The 14,715-nt window shown below is 33.5% G+C and overlaps 4 protein-coding genes across 5 annotated transcripts; 3 read left to right on the top strand and 1 right to left on the bottom strand.

The window, feature by feature from the left end:
• The first annotated feature begins 656 nt into the window (after window positions 1-656).
• On the top strand, window positions 657-3,393 carry LOC105974798 (WAT1-related protein At3g28050). 2 transcript variants are annotated; one of them, XM_012999955.2, is made up of 8 exons: window positions 657-967; window positions 1,045-1,110; window positions 1,253-1,366; window positions 1,463-1,697; window positions 1,777-1,935; window positions 2,104-2,255; window positions 2,333-2,480; window positions 3,083-3,393. In XM_012999955.2, the coding sequence occupies exons 1-7, from the start codon at window positions 783-785 to the stop codon at window positions 2,463-2,465; spliced, it is 1,044 nt and encodes a 347-aa protein (XP_012855409.2). In that variant the 5' UTR covers window positions 657-782; the 3' UTR covers window positions 2,466-2,480; window positions 3,083-3,393. The 2 variants fall into 2 exon arrangements, with proteins under 2 accessions (XP_012855409.2, XP_012855410.2); XM_012999956.2 differs by having other exon boundaries at window positions 675-967; window positions 3,100-3,393.
• A 1,359-nt stretch (window positions 3,394-4,752) lies between these two features.
• On the top strand, window positions 4,753-7,679 carry LOC105974794 (WAT1-related protein At1g70260). The gene is made up of 7 exons (XM_012999948.2): window positions 4,753-5,225; window positions 5,338-5,400; window positions 5,597-5,713; window positions 6,354-6,639; window positions 6,731-6,892; window positions 6,980-7,131; window positions 7,224-7,679. Exons 1-7 carry the CDS (start codon window positions 4,999-5,001, stop codon window positions 7,405-7,407), a joined length of 1,191 nt encoding a protein of 396 aa, XP_012855402.2. The 5' UTR covers window positions 4,753-4,998; the 3' UTR covers window positions 7,408-7,679.
• Window positions 7,680-9,385: 1,706 nt separating this feature from the next.
• On the top strand, window positions 9,386-12,271 carry LOC105974636 (WAT1-related protein At1g70260). The gene is made up of 7 exons (XM_012999750.2): window positions 9,386-9,797; window positions 9,876-9,938; window positions 10,060-10,176; window positions 10,899-11,169; window positions 11,272-11,433; window positions 11,518-11,669; window positions 11,946-12,271. Exons 1-7 carry the CDS (start codon window positions 9,592-9,594, stop codon window positions 12,127-12,129), a joined length of 1,155 nt encoding a protein of 384 aa, XP_012855204.2. The 5' UTR covers window positions 9,386-9,591; the 3' UTR covers window positions 12,130-12,271.
• A 388-nt stretch (window positions 12,272-12,659) lies between these two features.
• On the bottom strand, window positions 12,660-14,556 carry LOC105974597 (xyloglucan O-acetyltransferase 1). Its single transcript, XM_088818227.1, has 2 exons — window positions 14,203-14,556; window positions 12,660-14,008 (listed from the first exon to the last, which is right to left on the bottom strand). Exons 1-2 carry the CDS (start codon window positions 14,390-14,392, stop codon window positions 12,906-12,908), a joined length of 1,293 nt encoding a protein of 430 aa, XP_088674353.1. The 5' UTR covers window positions 14,393-14,556; the 3' UTR covers window positions 12,660-12,905.
• Window positions 14,557-14,715: the final 159 nt, after the last annotated feature.

The raw sequence follows: 14,715 nt of genomic DNA, 5'->3' as shown, positions 1-14,715 counted from the left end.
CACTCCTGAAATGTAAATAAATATATATATATATATATATATATATATATATATATATATATATATATATATATATATATATATATATATTTGCCATTTTATTCTGTTACAATATATTTTGGATGATTGGATCTATCCCAACAAAATAATAATAATAAAAATAACTTTATTAAGGAGATTTTTTATCAAAAAAATATTTTTCAATAAATAAATTGTGATTTTTTTTTAGTGTTAGTGTTCCAATTTTAATTTTATTATTTATTGAATTTGAATTTAGGAAAAAATAATATTATTATTTGTAAAATATGTGGAATATTCGAAAAATGGTGGGCTGCTATTTTTATATATTTGATGGGCTTTTTTGACAATCAACATGAGATAGCAGACCTATTCCAATTGGGCCTAATTTCAGGGGTTTTATCGGATCCTTTACAAGCCCAAATTATTTAGTAATTTGTATTTCTTTCTTTTATTTTTTTATTTTTATTTTTATTTTATTTTTATTTTTATTTTTATTTTATTTTTATTATTATTAACATGGTTGCTGCCGAATTTGGTGCAGTAACACGTCCCAGTACATTAATTTTCAAATCCGACATCAAAATCAAGAAGAAGATTACGATAATGCCCCCCATTTGACCCGAATAATTTGTTGACCCATAACATTCAACAAACGGGTCAACAGTCAACGACTAACACTGTGTGTATGTAGTAGAGCTTTGCCGGCAATTGGTAGTTCCCGATCGAGATCGTTCTAGAGAGAGAGAGAGAGGGGCGGTGGAATGGGGTTGCCGGAGAACGAAACGACGCCGTATGTGGGCATGGTACTAGCCACCACCGCTCAGGTAGGTCTGATTATCATTAGCAAAAGAGCCATGGCCACCGGAATGACTAATTACACATTCGTCGCATATTCCAATGCTCTCGCCGCCCTAATCCTCCTCCCTCTATCTCTCCTCGTTCACAGGTAACATACACCATCATCGTTTCCGATTCGATTCCACACTCCTCTGTAATAATAAATTGTGAACGTGAATTTTGCAGGTCATCAACCCGGCCTCCACTCACTTTCTCGCTGATTTGGGGTTTTTTCTCACTAGGTGTTCTTGGGTATGTAGCTTCCTTCCATTTACCGCATTTCTATTTACAGAGTGATGATAATTAATTGATGACCTAATTTCTGAAATTGGGGATTTTCAAATTTTTATTTAATTAAAATGATTTAATTATGCAATTGTGATGATTTTTGTAGGTGTTTGGCACAGTTGACTGGCTATACTGGAATTAATTACACTTCTGCTGCATTTGCCTCAGCAATGCTTAATTTAATTCCAGGGTTTACCTTTATACTAGCCGTTATTTTCGGGTAATTTCTTTATTTTCAACCTGCTTTTTAGTTCCGTGTTCGATTAAAAAGAAAGAGAGTAAATTTGCTTAAATTTCGTTTTTCGGTGATTATTAGGATGGAAAAGCTAGCTTGTAGAAGTTCGAGTTTCTTGGCAAAAGCAATCGGAACTATAGTGTCGATTGCCGGTGCATTTGTCGTAACTCTCTACAAAGGCCCTCAAATCTTGACCCTCCATTCATCTTCTAAGTTGAATTATCCGAATTTTTATATACCGCAATCAAATTGGATAATAGGAGGATTGTTTCTTGCAGCTGACTGTGCAGTTGCTTCAGGCTACATAATTGTACAGGTACCACCACTTTACGATATACAACAAGAAAACCGAGATTTTTTTTTTAATAATAATTCTGAAATATTTTTTTTTACAGGCGTTAATTCTTGCGAAATATCCAGCAGAGCTGATTATAGTCTTCTTTTACTGCTTTTTTGCTGCCATTTTGTCCACGATAGTATCTCTGGTTGTCGATCGAGACCTTAGTGCTTGGGCATTGCAACCTAATATCAGACTGTTTGCTGTTTTATATTCGGTAGGTAGTTATGCCATAATTTTTTGCATTGTACATTGCAATTAATCTTTCCATTCTACTTATAAACATCTCGATGGTATTTGTTTCCGTCCCCTTTATCCAGTCTATGAGTTTTCATACACTCCTTCGATCGTGAATGTATAATTAATTCAGACCATTTATTTGTAGGGAATTTTCGGGTCCGCATTCCAAGTAGGTGTAACTGCATGGTGTCTGCATAAAAAGGGTCCTCTTTTCGTTGCAATGTTTCACCCGTTAGGAATTGTGATAGCAGCTTCGTTGGGTATTATCTTCTTGGGCGATATTCTCTACCTTGGAATGTAAGTTATTAGCCCTTTCTTGGTTTTCGTTTCATACGATTCTTTGTTCTTTGAGATGATAATTTTTTTTTTGATAGTTTGGTGGGCTCGATCATCATTGTTATTGGGTTCTATTCGGTAATGTGGGGAAAGGCAAAAGAAGTAGAGGTGGTTGAAAACAGTGAAAAAGCCCCTCTTTTGACAACCGATGAAGAGCCGATTCGAGTTTAGTGGCAAAAAAACAGAGTATGATGTGTTTACCCTTCTCTTTTAGATTGATAATCAAGCCAAAAATTAAAATAATTACGAGATTTTTTGTAGAAAATCGAAGATTTTACTTATAATTGACTAGTTTAGGACCTCTTAATCATGATAAATTCCTTCCAACCAAAAAAATTGAAATATGATTTAATACTCCTATAACTCTATTGGAGAATATCTTAAATGCCATATGATTCCCGCAGCTCGTTCGTACTATTAATTATTTAATATTCATCTAGACTTTCCTAAATACGAAACTTAAATGTATTTATTTCATAATGCACTTGACCAAGTTCCTGCAAAAAATATACGACGCCTCTGTGTGAGAGGAGACACTTTTGACAGTATCTTTGCTTATCCTTTGACATAGCTGAAAAGTATTATATATATATATACATGGCTCATCGAACAATATTATCTCATGTCTCTATTTTCTTTCTCTCTCTTACGGACTAGTTCACGCTCAGACAAACAAGTACATTATCAAGAACTTTTTCGTTGACAATGTTCGTTGAATTTGATATTTAATTCAGTTTGTATATAGCTTGTTATACTTATTATGTTATATTTTTGCTGAGTAAACTCAGGCTAAAAATGGCTGCAGATTAATGGAAGTAGTCAAAAGGGCACCACTGTGTGTTGACAAGAGAAAGAGGGGTTGTCCGAAAAACATGGGGGCCATTACCCCTCCCTGAAGATTTTGCAGTTGGTATTTTATATATATTTATGCTATCTTATTGTTTAAAAGCCAGCTGAAAACAGCTACAGCTCAGTAATTATTCCTTTGAAAGATATATATATTTATATATATATGTAAATTAAATTTCACTGTAAATTGTTGGTGAAGGGAAAAGCCTGATGTATATAAATTAATATTATTAAGTAGGATTTTATTTAATTTTTGCTTTGCCGATTCTTAATCTGTAAATAATTTCAGATCAAAATTAGAACTAAAAGAAAATAAGCGTAAATTACAACTACCCCTGAGGTAAGGTTAAATTATGAAAACCCCTCTCATATTTGAAAAATTACAACTACCCCCTAAACCATGAATTTTTTCACACGTCCACCTTTATGGTGTCAAATTCAACATAGTTTTTTAGTTTCGTGGAATGTTCTCTAGTTTATACTCGTTTTGCGCATTCTGATATATTCAAGTCAAATAATACATTTTATGGTCATCTTGATTCAAAATATGGAGCTCGAATGAGATAAATTAGGTACAAATTTGAGAATATTACATATAACCTAGAAAATTCCATTAAATTTGACCACTAAAGTCTACAAGGGTGAACATGTATGAAGAATCATAGTGAAAAGTGTGGTTGTAATTATCAAAACATGAGGGGGTTTTCGTAATTTAACCTTAGCTCATGAGTGTCTGTAATTTATCCAAGAAAGTAAATAAGTGAAGTAGACCTAACAAATATGTGACAGAGGCAAAATTAATGCTATCTATTATTAGGAAAGTGACTATTTTTAATGACTAAATAATAACGAAATTAAGACCAAATAAAGGTGAGGTCACCATACAAATTTGGACAAGAATCCACGTACACATGAAAAAAACACCTTATGGGGATTCACGAAAGACGTGATTACCGCTATGACGCACGAATTGTTTTGATCGAAAGAACCAAATCTGCTGATGCACAATTAATTAATAATTAAAATTTAATCACTCCCTTAATTAACTAGTGTTTAATCAACCTTAGTCTGAATCTAATTACCAATCAATGGGCAGAGAAATATTACGATTGCGTAATTAATGAGAATTCATACATGGATTTGGGAAGTATTGTGAGCCACATATTTTTAATTAGAGGGGCCCTTGAAAAATAATTAAAATTATGATTCTTTGAATCTTGGTAGGCCCTTAATTGATATTAGCCACCAAGAGCAAAATCGGATTTTTAGCAATTAAAATTTACCAAAACCTAATTCCGGTTTGATAAAGTTAAATATTTTTGCCCCCTAATTGTATTTATTATTTTTGTCAATAAAAAAATATTATAGCAATAATTTTTATATGTCAATAAAAAATCTGATCATACTCCGTCACTAGCAAAGTCAGAATTATGATTTTTTTTACATAAGATAATAGAAATTTGAGAAATATAAGGGGGTCATGACCCACTTGACACTATGCTGGCTCCGTCACTAAAATTCGGGGACAAATAATAGTGGAACATGTGCAATATTTTTTCCAAATATATAGAGAAAAAAAATTATATTTGCATAAAAATAAAAACAATATATGATAAAAATGGTCTTCCCTAAGTGTGCATGGGGCACCACCCGAGTTGCTCATTCCCCTTTTAAGTAGCTACACACTTTCTTGAAAGGTTACGTTCCATTTTCTTTCTTTCTTTCTCTCTCCTCTTTATTTTGAATTTTTCATCATCAATAAATTGATCAACAAAATAAATAGACTAAAAAACAAGATAGAGCAGCTAAGTAAGAGAGAGAAAGGGAGAGAGAGAAAAGAGGGATATATATATAGATGAGGATGAGAGAGACGACGACGATGAGTGGCGGCATGAAGGCGGTGTTGGGAGAGGTTTTGCCGTGCACGGCCATGGTGGTGGTGGAGGGTTTAATTATAGGGTTGACTATAATGGCAAGCACCGCCATGGCTAGAGGGATGAGCCCTTATGTCTTTGTTGTTTACACTAATGCCCTTGGCTCATTCATTCTTCTCATTTATTCCTTCTTTTTTGATAGGGATAGGTACGTAATTTACACAAACAAATATCATCAATTCATGCATGAAAACTACTAAATATGAAAATATCAAGAAATAAAAATGGTTTAATACTAATAATTATTTCTCAATTTTCAGATCAGAAGAGCCATTTTTTACCCTACCCTTTTTCCTCAGAGTCTGCTTGCTTGGTTTTGTAGGGTTAGCCCTCTCTCTCTCTCTCTCTCTCTCTCTCTCTCTCTCTCTCTCTCTCTCTCTCTCTCTCTCTCTCTCTCTCTCTCTCACACACACACACACACACACACACAGACACACACATAAGTGTGTTTGAATAATTAGTGAATATTAATATATAATTTTAATGATTAATGGTGTCTAATTATAATTAAATTTGCAGGATAACCATAGCACAGAATCTAGCATTTGTTGGTTTAAGTTACAGCTCTCCAATTGTAGCATGTGGCATGGCCAATCAGATTCCTGCTATGTCCTTCATTCTCGGAATTATTCTCAGGTTAATTCATTAATTAATTGCTAATTTTTTCTTTATTTTTGAAATATATATAAATCAAATTTGTTTACTTACAGAATAAGGGAATATATTTTGTGGTGGTATATAACTATATGTACAATATTTGAAGGAATATACTGAGATTTTTATTTCTGAGATCTGAGTATGTTGGCCACAAGACTAGAATCAATTTAGATTTTTTTCTCACAAAAGTGTGTAGGGCCAAACTTTTTAGAGGTATCTTTGGTTGGCCTGATGTCATAATTAATAATTCTTATTTCTTATTTTATTTTGTAATTAATAGATGTTATAATAATTCATTCACATATATATCTGGATAGCTTAATTAATTTGATGTTGCACCCCATTATTATTTGCTTTATATATAGTCCCTTTCACTTTAATTTTCTTGCTTTTGCAAAATAAAATTAAATTTCCCTATTTGCTTTTGGAGAATTTGACCATCAAATAGTATACATATGTTGTCACAGTCTTTACACTTCATATTTTAATCAACTTGTTGCTTATATATTTATTATTTTTTTTAATCAAATAGTATACATTTTTGTTTTGTCTTTGTTAAGTCGAGCTCGTCGCACATGAAATTTAATCAGTACAATTTATACGTCTCGTATAATTTCAGGACGGCAAAATTCGATTGGAAAAGCACAGGCAGCCGAGCAAGATTAATCGGCAGCTTGATATCTTTCACCGGAGCAATTTCACTCACTCTCTACAAGGGCCCCACCATCAGAAGCCACTCTTCTCCCTCACTTTCCCTTCACACGACGGCGGCCGCAGCGGCGTTGGTGGTGGTTCCACCACCACCACGGCTGCTAGTTTTCTCTTCGCCACACGAAAACTGGATTCTCGGCTGCGCTTTGTTCGCAGGTTCTTCACTTACTCTAGTCATCTGGAACATTATCCAGGTATATTTATATATTGTAATTATTAAAATCATATATTAATAATTATATTAATTTTTTTTATTATAATATAATAAAATTATATTTTATGCAGGTGGGAACAGTGAAAATGTGCTCGCAAATAATGAAAATAATATCATTATACACATTTTTCGGGACCGTACAATCAGCTCTTCTTGCAATATTATTCCTGGAAAGAGATCTTACTGCATGGAAACTTGAGCTTAACTTCGAACTCTTGATTATCGTTCTAACAGTGAGATTAATTATTTTTTTTTAATTAACTTATAATTACCACCTTAATATGTAATTAATTAAGATATAATTATTTTTCGATCGACAGGCGATATTCAGCAGTGCGATACGTAGCAGTATTCAAATATGGTGCACGAAATTGAAGGGACCTTATTTCGTGCCCGCGTTCAAGCCATTTGGAATTCCCTACGCAAGTACATTCGGCTCGTTGCTCTTCGCCGATACGTTCCATTACGGAAGGTAATTAATTAATTAATTGAAAAACAAAACGCGATTTTATATATAATCATCGATTTTATTGAAATAATTTTTTTTTGTATATATAAATGTAGTATGATGGGAGCATTCGTATGTGGAGTAGGCTATTACACTGTGCTGTGGGGACAAATTAAAGATGACGAGGCACATAATAAATCGGACAATAATAAAAATAATAATAATAATGGCAAGATCAATTCTTCTTCCATTGATGACGTCAGGGTTCCACTTCTGGAAGATCAGGACTCTCCAGTATGACATCATCATCGTCAAAAGATTAATTATGGTTAATTATATATGGATTAAAAAAAAAGGGTTGATTATCATCAGCTGCAGAAAATATTCTTTTTTGATTGTTGATTTGTTTTTGTGAACAATTTGTTCACAAGAAGAGTTTGATAATTTTTATAGAGGTTATCAATTAAGGGTCCGTTTTTTTAGGACAGTGTCCCACAATTTGTACATGTGATTAAGTCCTGTATTTTATTGTAATGCACATTTATTATATGGTATTGTTTTGATAGTATTTATTGCATGTTATTTGATTATTTTATTTTTCTTGTATTAATGCGTGGAAAAAAACATTTAAAACTTGTTAAGATATAGGACAAATTTCAATCAACCCCTCAAAGAATCTCAATTTTGCACTAAATTTTTCTGTAAATATAAAAAAAGGAGAAGGGCATATTTGTCATTTCATAAAATTGATTGCACATTGCTCATTGCTCCCGTATAGGTCCTTTAATAAGGACATATTTGTCATTTCAAGGACAAATTAAATTTTGTACCGCACTTTACCCCTCACTTTTTTTTAATTATTGCAGTAAGCACCCTACAAACACACAAAGAGATGAAAAGACTCATTTAACATATAAAATTGATCATTGCTTACTACTAATTACCCCAATTTTATATTTTATTAAAGAATATTTTCAAAATTTTATTATTATAAGGGTGTACCTAGTGTTTATTTAATTTTAATTTTATTTTATACTTTATTAGGGTCTAAGGGGTTTAATCAACTGCAAAATTAATATTTTGCTAAATTAATAGAATTTAGCCAGCTCCAAACCTTTCGATGTTACTTTCTATGCTACATCACTATGAATTTAATTGGGTTACATTCTACCATCCATGTGTGTGCATATATGTATATGTATATTATAGACATATTCATATGTATATGTGGGATCGATTGTAAGCTAAATTTCAAAAATTAAAATCGAATCGAAACTTGGAATCTAATAACACTCATTACAATTTCGGAAAAAAAAAAAAGCAGAAATTGGTGGTGTAATAATACTCGGCACATCATCGATTAAAATTTTGATCGAATGTGAAAGGATTTGCCTACTTTAATGATCAAATTGAGACCAAAGCTTACATCAACAAAACAAAATTGACAAGAATCCACGTACTCACAAGAAAAAAATAAAAGCCTATATGCAAGAACCAAATCTGCTGATGCACAATTAATTAAATATTAAATTAATCACTCCCTCAAGAAATTACAATTAGCTAGTGTTTACAAACCTTAGTCTGCATCAAATTACCAATTAACGAGCATAATTAATTAGAGATGATATTTATACAAGGAGTTCTGACCTATGGGCAGTATCAGGTGACACAAATTCATAAGCAGGGGGCCCTAGAAAATATTAATTATGATTCTTGGTAGGCCCTTAATTGATATCAACCATCAAGTGAAAAAAAGAAAATATATCATATTTTAGCAATACAAAAAATTACGAAAACCTAATTCAGTTTCAACTTTCAATAATTAAAGTTAAATAATTTTGCCCCGTGTGACCTAATTTTTTGAGTAAGAGAGTACGATGTTATTTGACCCGAGTTCGCAGTGAGGAAGTCAGTATAGGGCGAGGGGGGGGCCATGACCCCCTAACGTTTCTCGTGCATTGTCGCTTTGTTGTTCCTAGATTTTTTAGTTTAGTTCTCGCAGATATAAAATTCTGACTTCACCACTGGCAGTTCAAATTTTCTTGTCAACATTTTTCTAGTTTCAACTCAGTCACGCATGGTTAAATAATTTACGAGTTATTGGACGATGGAGTTCACCTAATGCACTTCGAGAAACGGGTTTTCTTGTGAATAAAAATAAAGAAATAAATTTGGTACATAGGTGACAAATAATAAGACATTTGTGCACAAGATTTTCCAAAAATATGTATACGTAGAGAATAATATATACATAAAAATAAATAAAATGGTCTTCACTAAGTGTGCATGGGGCACCGACCGGGTTGCTCATTCCCTCTAAGTAGCTTCACACTTTCATGAAGGGTTACGTTCTATTATTATTATTTCTTTCTCTCTCCTCTTATTTCTACTTTTCATCATCAATAAATAGTTCAAGAAAATAGAGTACTCAAAAACAAGATAGAGAGATAAGAAAAATAATTAAGAGAGATAAATTAAAGAGAGATGGGTGGCGGCGGCATGAAGGCGGTGTTGGGAGAGGTTTTGCCGTGTACGGCCATGGTGGTGGTGGAGGGTTGTATTATAGGGTTGACTATAATGGCAAGCACCGCCATTGCTAGAGGGATGAGCCCTTATGTGTTTGTTGTTTACACTAATGCCCTTGGTTCATTCATTCTTCTCCTTTATTCCTTCTTTTTTCATAAGGATAGGTATGTAATTTTACATTAAAAAAGTTTATCATCAATTCATGCATGAAACAAATGGTGTAATTATTTATCAATTTTCAGATCAGGAGGGCCATTTTTTACCCTACCTTTTTTCCTCAGAGTCTTCTTGCTTGGTTTTGTAGGGTTAGCTCTCTTTCACTCTCTCTCTCTTGCACACACATAAACACACAGAAGTGTGTTTGATTAGTGAATATTAATTTATTTTTTAATGATTAATGGTGTCTAATTATAATTAAATTTGCAGGATAACCATGGCTCAGAATCTTGCGTTTGTTGGTTTAAGCTACAGCTCTCCAATTGTTGCATGTGGCATGGCCAATCAGATTCCTGCTATCTCCTTCATTCTCGGAATTATCCTCAGGTTAATTTATTAATTAATTCTCATATTAATTAATTTCATCTCAATCTCAATTTTCTTGATTTATTGAAATGATTTTCCCACAAGTGTGTGCCGACCATTCTTTATTGGTTGCCTGCTCTCTTAATTAAGTGTTGTTTGAGGTTAATGCAATTCAATTAAAAAAAGTTATTAAACAGCTTTGATTTTAGAAGAAAACAAACAATTATTTGACAAAAATACCCTCCAATTTTTCTTTGTTACTTCATTAATCTGTCGTTAATACCGAGTAAAGTCGGAGAAAAAGATTTCGTCCTACATTAAAATTCTAAAGTTACACTTAATATCGAAAAAAAAGAAATGGAGGGACTAAGGGAGTAATTCACATGTGAGATAATTAGCTGTTGGACCCTTTATTAATTTGCTTTTTAGTCCCTTTCACTTTAATTTTCTTCCTTCAATCAACTAAAAGTTTATTCTGTGATGTCACTAATTTTTTGTTGTTTAATTTCCAAGCTACTTAAATTGAATAATTTATCCTTGTTTAATTTTGGAGAATTTGACCATCAAATAGTACATATGTTGTCACAAATCTCCTTACTTATTGTCTCAACTTTTTTCCTATTTAATTATTAAATTATATTCTTGTATAATATTATTATATTTCCAAGAAACCCTCTAGAAGAATCCAGAAGTTTCTGCAGTGGAGGTAAAATATATAAAATTTACTGTGGTTAAAATTTCAGGACAGTAAAATTTAATTGGAGAAGCACAGGCAGCCGAGCAAGATTAATCGGCAGCTTGATATCTTTCACCGGAGCAATTTCACTCACTCTCTACAAAGGCCCCACCATAAAAAACCACTCTTCTCCCTCACTATTGATGGCGGCGGTTGTGGCGGCACCACCACCACCGCCGCCGCTGCTAGTTTTCACTTCGGTGCACGAAAATTGGGTCCTTGGCTGTATTTTATTTGCAGCTTCTTCACTTACTATGGTCATCTGGAACATCATCCAGGTACACACACACATATATACATATTATTATTATTTTTGATTTCAATAAATAATAATTAATTTCAATTTTGCATGAACGTAACTGTGTGTGTTTTTTACGTAGGTGGGAACAATGAAAATGTGTTCACAAGTGATGAAAATAATATCATTATACACATTTTTCGGGACCGTACAATCAGCTTTTCTTGCAATATTGTTCTTGGAAAAAGATCTCACTGCATGGAAACTTGAGCTTAATTTCGAACTCTTGATTATCGTTCTAACAGTAAGATTAATTAATTATTTTTATAAATTACCAAAAAACAATTAATTACCTTAATATGTTATTAATTAATTTTTCGACCGACAGGCGATTTTCAGCAGTGCGATACGTAGCAGTATTCAGATATGGTGCACGAAATTGAAGGGACCTTATTTTGTACCCGCATTCAAGCCATTTGGAATTCCCTACGCAAGCACGTTCGGCTCGTTGCTCTTTCCATATACTTTCCATTACGGAAGGTAATTAATTAATTAAAAGCTCGATCTTTCTGACGAGTTTAATTAAGGTCCACCTCACTTTTAAACATATGTTTCACAATAATATATAATAACTCGAGTTCGACTCATTTACACCCTTATTATTCAGAAATAACTGAAAATAGTGGTTGTGCACACTTTGTATTTAATGCATGTTTATCATCTCAAAAGAAGGTGAGAATAATAATTGAAAAAACCAAAAGTGATTTTATATAATTTAATTAATTTAATTGTTTGAAATATTTTATATAAATGTAGCATTATGGGAGCATTCGTCTGCGGAGTGGGCTATTACACGGTGCTGTGGGGACAAATTAAAGATGACGAGGCACATAATAAATCGGACAATAATAAAAATAATAATAATAATGGCAAGATCAATTCTTCTTCCATTGATGACGTCAGGGTTCCACTTCTGGAAGATCAGGACTCTCAAGTATGACATCATCAATGTCATAATTAATTAAGCTTAATCTTGATCGATCGATCAACTATATATTGTTAAATAAATAAAATAATTGTGCATGTGAAGTCAGAAAGTCCTGTATTTATGTGTATTATTAAATATTAATTACTGCTTTTAATTTTTCTTCCCTTTTAAGATTAATAAGAGTTTGTGCAAAGTTCTTAATTAATTAACACACACAGAAACTCTAAATAAATTTAAAAAAATAAAATCATGTAATTCGTTAAGATACTTCAACAGATTCCAACATATAATTAAAGAATAAAGAATGAGAAAAACTAAAACAATAGATATGATAAATTCAATAATTACCTTGAGAATTTTTTTGCTCTGTAAAAGATTTAAACTATTCTTCAGAAAGGTTGGTGGGACTTAGATTAATTTTAAATAATAGTATTAGGAATCTTAATTAAACGTGCCTACCACAAACTTCATCGAAAATGTAGACAAAATTCCCTTTGAATAATTCATCATTTTTTTAATGAAAAAATTTGCAGCTAAATATATAGGTGCACCGGGTAAATCTAGTCTCTCGTAAAATAACTTACAAATTATATGAGAATCGTAAATCACACTAAACTATCCATGTGTGTGATAGTTCGACCTACATAATAATATATCTTATCCAACAAACTCAATAAACAAACCAAAAGAACCAAAACCATAAATACAGAAATCAAAACAAAACCAAAACCAAAAAAAAAAAAAAGGAAAAGTTTAAAGAAAAAATATTTGTATTAATTAATTTAATCTCACCTGTTCCATCTCTTAATCACATCCAACAAAATCTCATTCCACGTGTCAATAGGTCCAGGCAAACACCAATGCACGCAGTCATTCTGCACGCGCTCCGGAACCCCGTTCGCAAACGGAAACGGGTTCATGTAAGGTCCGGGGTGTCCGTCGGGCCTCAACACAGCCAACTTACTAACATCCAAAGCTTCGAATCTCAAATCATTTTCACTATTTCCACACCTTCTATTCGCTTCCGCCACTCCCGCCACACCGATTCTCCTCAATTCCTCCTCAACCCCATCAAGAACTCTCTCACCTTGTTTAAAAGGCCGAGTCTTCGGGCACGCCCCTAACTTATCCCACTGCCCTTCGAAATGCGCAGGCGAAAAAGTCGTCAAGAAAACCCTAATCCCGTTTCCGTGATTACTATTATTCGACCCCTTTCTCTTGATTATCGAATCGAATGTAGTATTCAACGCCTTGCCAAAAACATCGTAGAATCCGGTTTCGGTGTGGTTTTTGCAGAAATGACATCCGATTATCGAGCTTCCGTAATAATAAATGGCTGGGTGTAAATACCAATGCCCTATAGAAAGTACAAGCATGTCTATATGATCCAAATCCGCCGCCCATCGTTCGTCGACGGATTCCAAATGCAACGTGTTGTAGTCTTTTCCGATTGTTTTCTCGACCCCTTTGACGAGAAACGGCGACCAGTAAATCGAGAAGGTGATGTTGTGCGACGACACGTGCCATTTCCTGAACTTGTTGTCGTCTCCGCCCGTGTAGAATAGATCCGGTTTCGACGAAACGGAGACCATGCAGAGGAGTGATTCGAGCTGGTTTCTTGCTAGGGAATCACCGACGAACGCCACGTGTCTGTTTTTGACGAGATCGAGGAATTTTCTAGGGTTGAATCTGGGGAGGGTGCAGTTTTTAGGGTTCCATTTCCAGTGGAGATAATCTTTGTCGGGTCGGCCGAAAACCATGCAGTTTTGGCCTTGTTTGATTGTGTCGCAGGTTGTCCCATTGTACAGCGGCTCCTGATTATGCGGGACCCATTCTCCATTGCTGTAGTCGCACGTTGCTGCTTGAGGTACGATAGTTTTTCTCAATACTTCTGCAAAAAAAAAAAATGAAATCTTCATATGAATAAATAGATACAGCAATATATGTGTGTGTGTGTGTGTGTATATATATATATATATATATATATATATATATATATATATATATATATAGAGAGAGAGAGAGAGAGAGAGAGAGAGAGAGAGAGAGAGAGAGAGAGAGAGAGAGAGAGAGAGAGAGAGAGACCTTGGGAATTGGAAGAAGGGGGGATGAAATTAGGGTTAATGGTGTAGGAGAAGGGAAGAGAAAAATAAAAGGGTTTAAAATAAAAGTGAAGGAGGATTAATGGAAGGAAGGCGTACAGAAGATAAGAAAGTAACTTTTTGGAGAGAGAGGAATTTGGTTTCTCTTTGAATGGGTTATTTGATGATCCCATTTTTCACAACTTTAAGCAAGATGAAGAGAGAGAGAGAGAGAGATGATGAGAGAGAGAGAGAGAGAGAGAGAGAGAGAGAGAGAGAGAGAGAGAGAGAGAGAGAGAGAGAGATATTCCTAATTTTCTCTGAAAGAAAGGAGAGAAATTTGTAGGGTGATTGAGTCAAACATGAAAAGTCGTATAGAGAATATATCTCATTATTATATTATTATTATTTATTGGTGGTAAGGAAAAAGGAAAGCAGTTCTTCACACGTTCAAAAAATTAATAATAAAAAGAATCTTTGCATAAATTAGAACATTATTATTTTATTTGTTCATCCT

This window comes from Erythranthe guttata, chromosome 5, assembly GCF_056151865.1.
Source record: "Erythranthe guttata isolate IM_541 chromosome 5, IM_541, whole genome shotgun sequence".
NCBI classification, from domain to species: domain Eukaryota; kingdom Viridiplantae; phylum Streptophyta; class Magnoliopsida; order Lamiales; family Phrymaceae; genus Erythranthe; species Erythranthe guttata.
Note: the sequence above shows the minus strand (reverse complement) of the source record. Positions and strands in the feature narration are given on the sequence as shown.

What these genes read in the sequence shown, in the direction of transcription:
- LOC105974798 (XM_012999955.2), top strand. Translation starts at nt 783, where the DNA reads ATGGGGTTGCCGGAGAACGAAACGACGCCGTATGTGGGCATGGTACTA. An exon ending in CTATCTCTCCTCGTTCACAG is followed by an intron (nt 968 to 1,044) that starts GTAACATACACC and finishes TGAATTTTGCAG; the next exon opens with GTCATCAACCCGGCCTCCAC. An exon ending in TTCTCACTAGGTGTTCTTGG is followed by an intron (nt 1,111 to 1,252) that starts GTATGTAGCTTC and finishes TGATTTTTGTAG; the next exon opens with GTGTTTGGCACAGTTGACTG.
- LOC105974636 (XM_012999750.2), top strand. Translation starts at nt 9,592, where the DNA reads ATGGGTGGCGGCGGCATGAAGGCGGTGTTGGGAGAGGTTTTGCCGTGT. An exon ending in ATTCTCGGAATTATCCTCAG is followed by an intron (nt 10,177 to 10,898) that starts GTTAATTTATTA and finishes TTAAAATTTCAG; the next exon opens with GACAGTAAAATTTAATTGGA. An exon ending in TCTTGATTATCGTTCTAACA is followed by an intron (nt 11,434 to 11,517) that starts GTAAGATTAATT and finishes TTCGACCGACAG; the next exon opens with GCGATTTTCAGCAGTGCGAT.
- LOC105974794 (XM_012999948.2), top strand. Translation starts at nt 4,999, where the DNA reads ATGAGGATGAGAGAGACGACGACGATGAGTGGCGGCATGAAGGCGGTG. An exon ending in TGCTTGCTTGGTTTTGTAGG is followed by an intron (nt 5,401 to 5,596) that starts GTTAGCCCTCTC and finishes TTAAATTTGCAG; the next exon opens with GATAACCATAGCACAGAATC. An exon ending in GATACGTTCCATTACGGAAG is followed by an intron (nt 7,132 to 7,223) that starts GTAATTAATTAA and finishes ATATAAATGTAG; the next exon opens with TATGATGGGAGCATTCGTAT.
- LOC105974597 (XM_088818227.1), bottom strand. Translation starts at nt 14,392, where the DNA reads ATGGGATCATCAAATAACCCATTCAAAGAGAAACCAAATTCCTCTCTC. An exon ending in CCCTTCTTCCAATTCCCAAG is followed by an intron (nt 14,009 to 14,202) that starts GTCTCTCTCTCT and finishes TTTTTTTTGCAG; the next exon opens with AAGTATTGAGAAAAACTATC.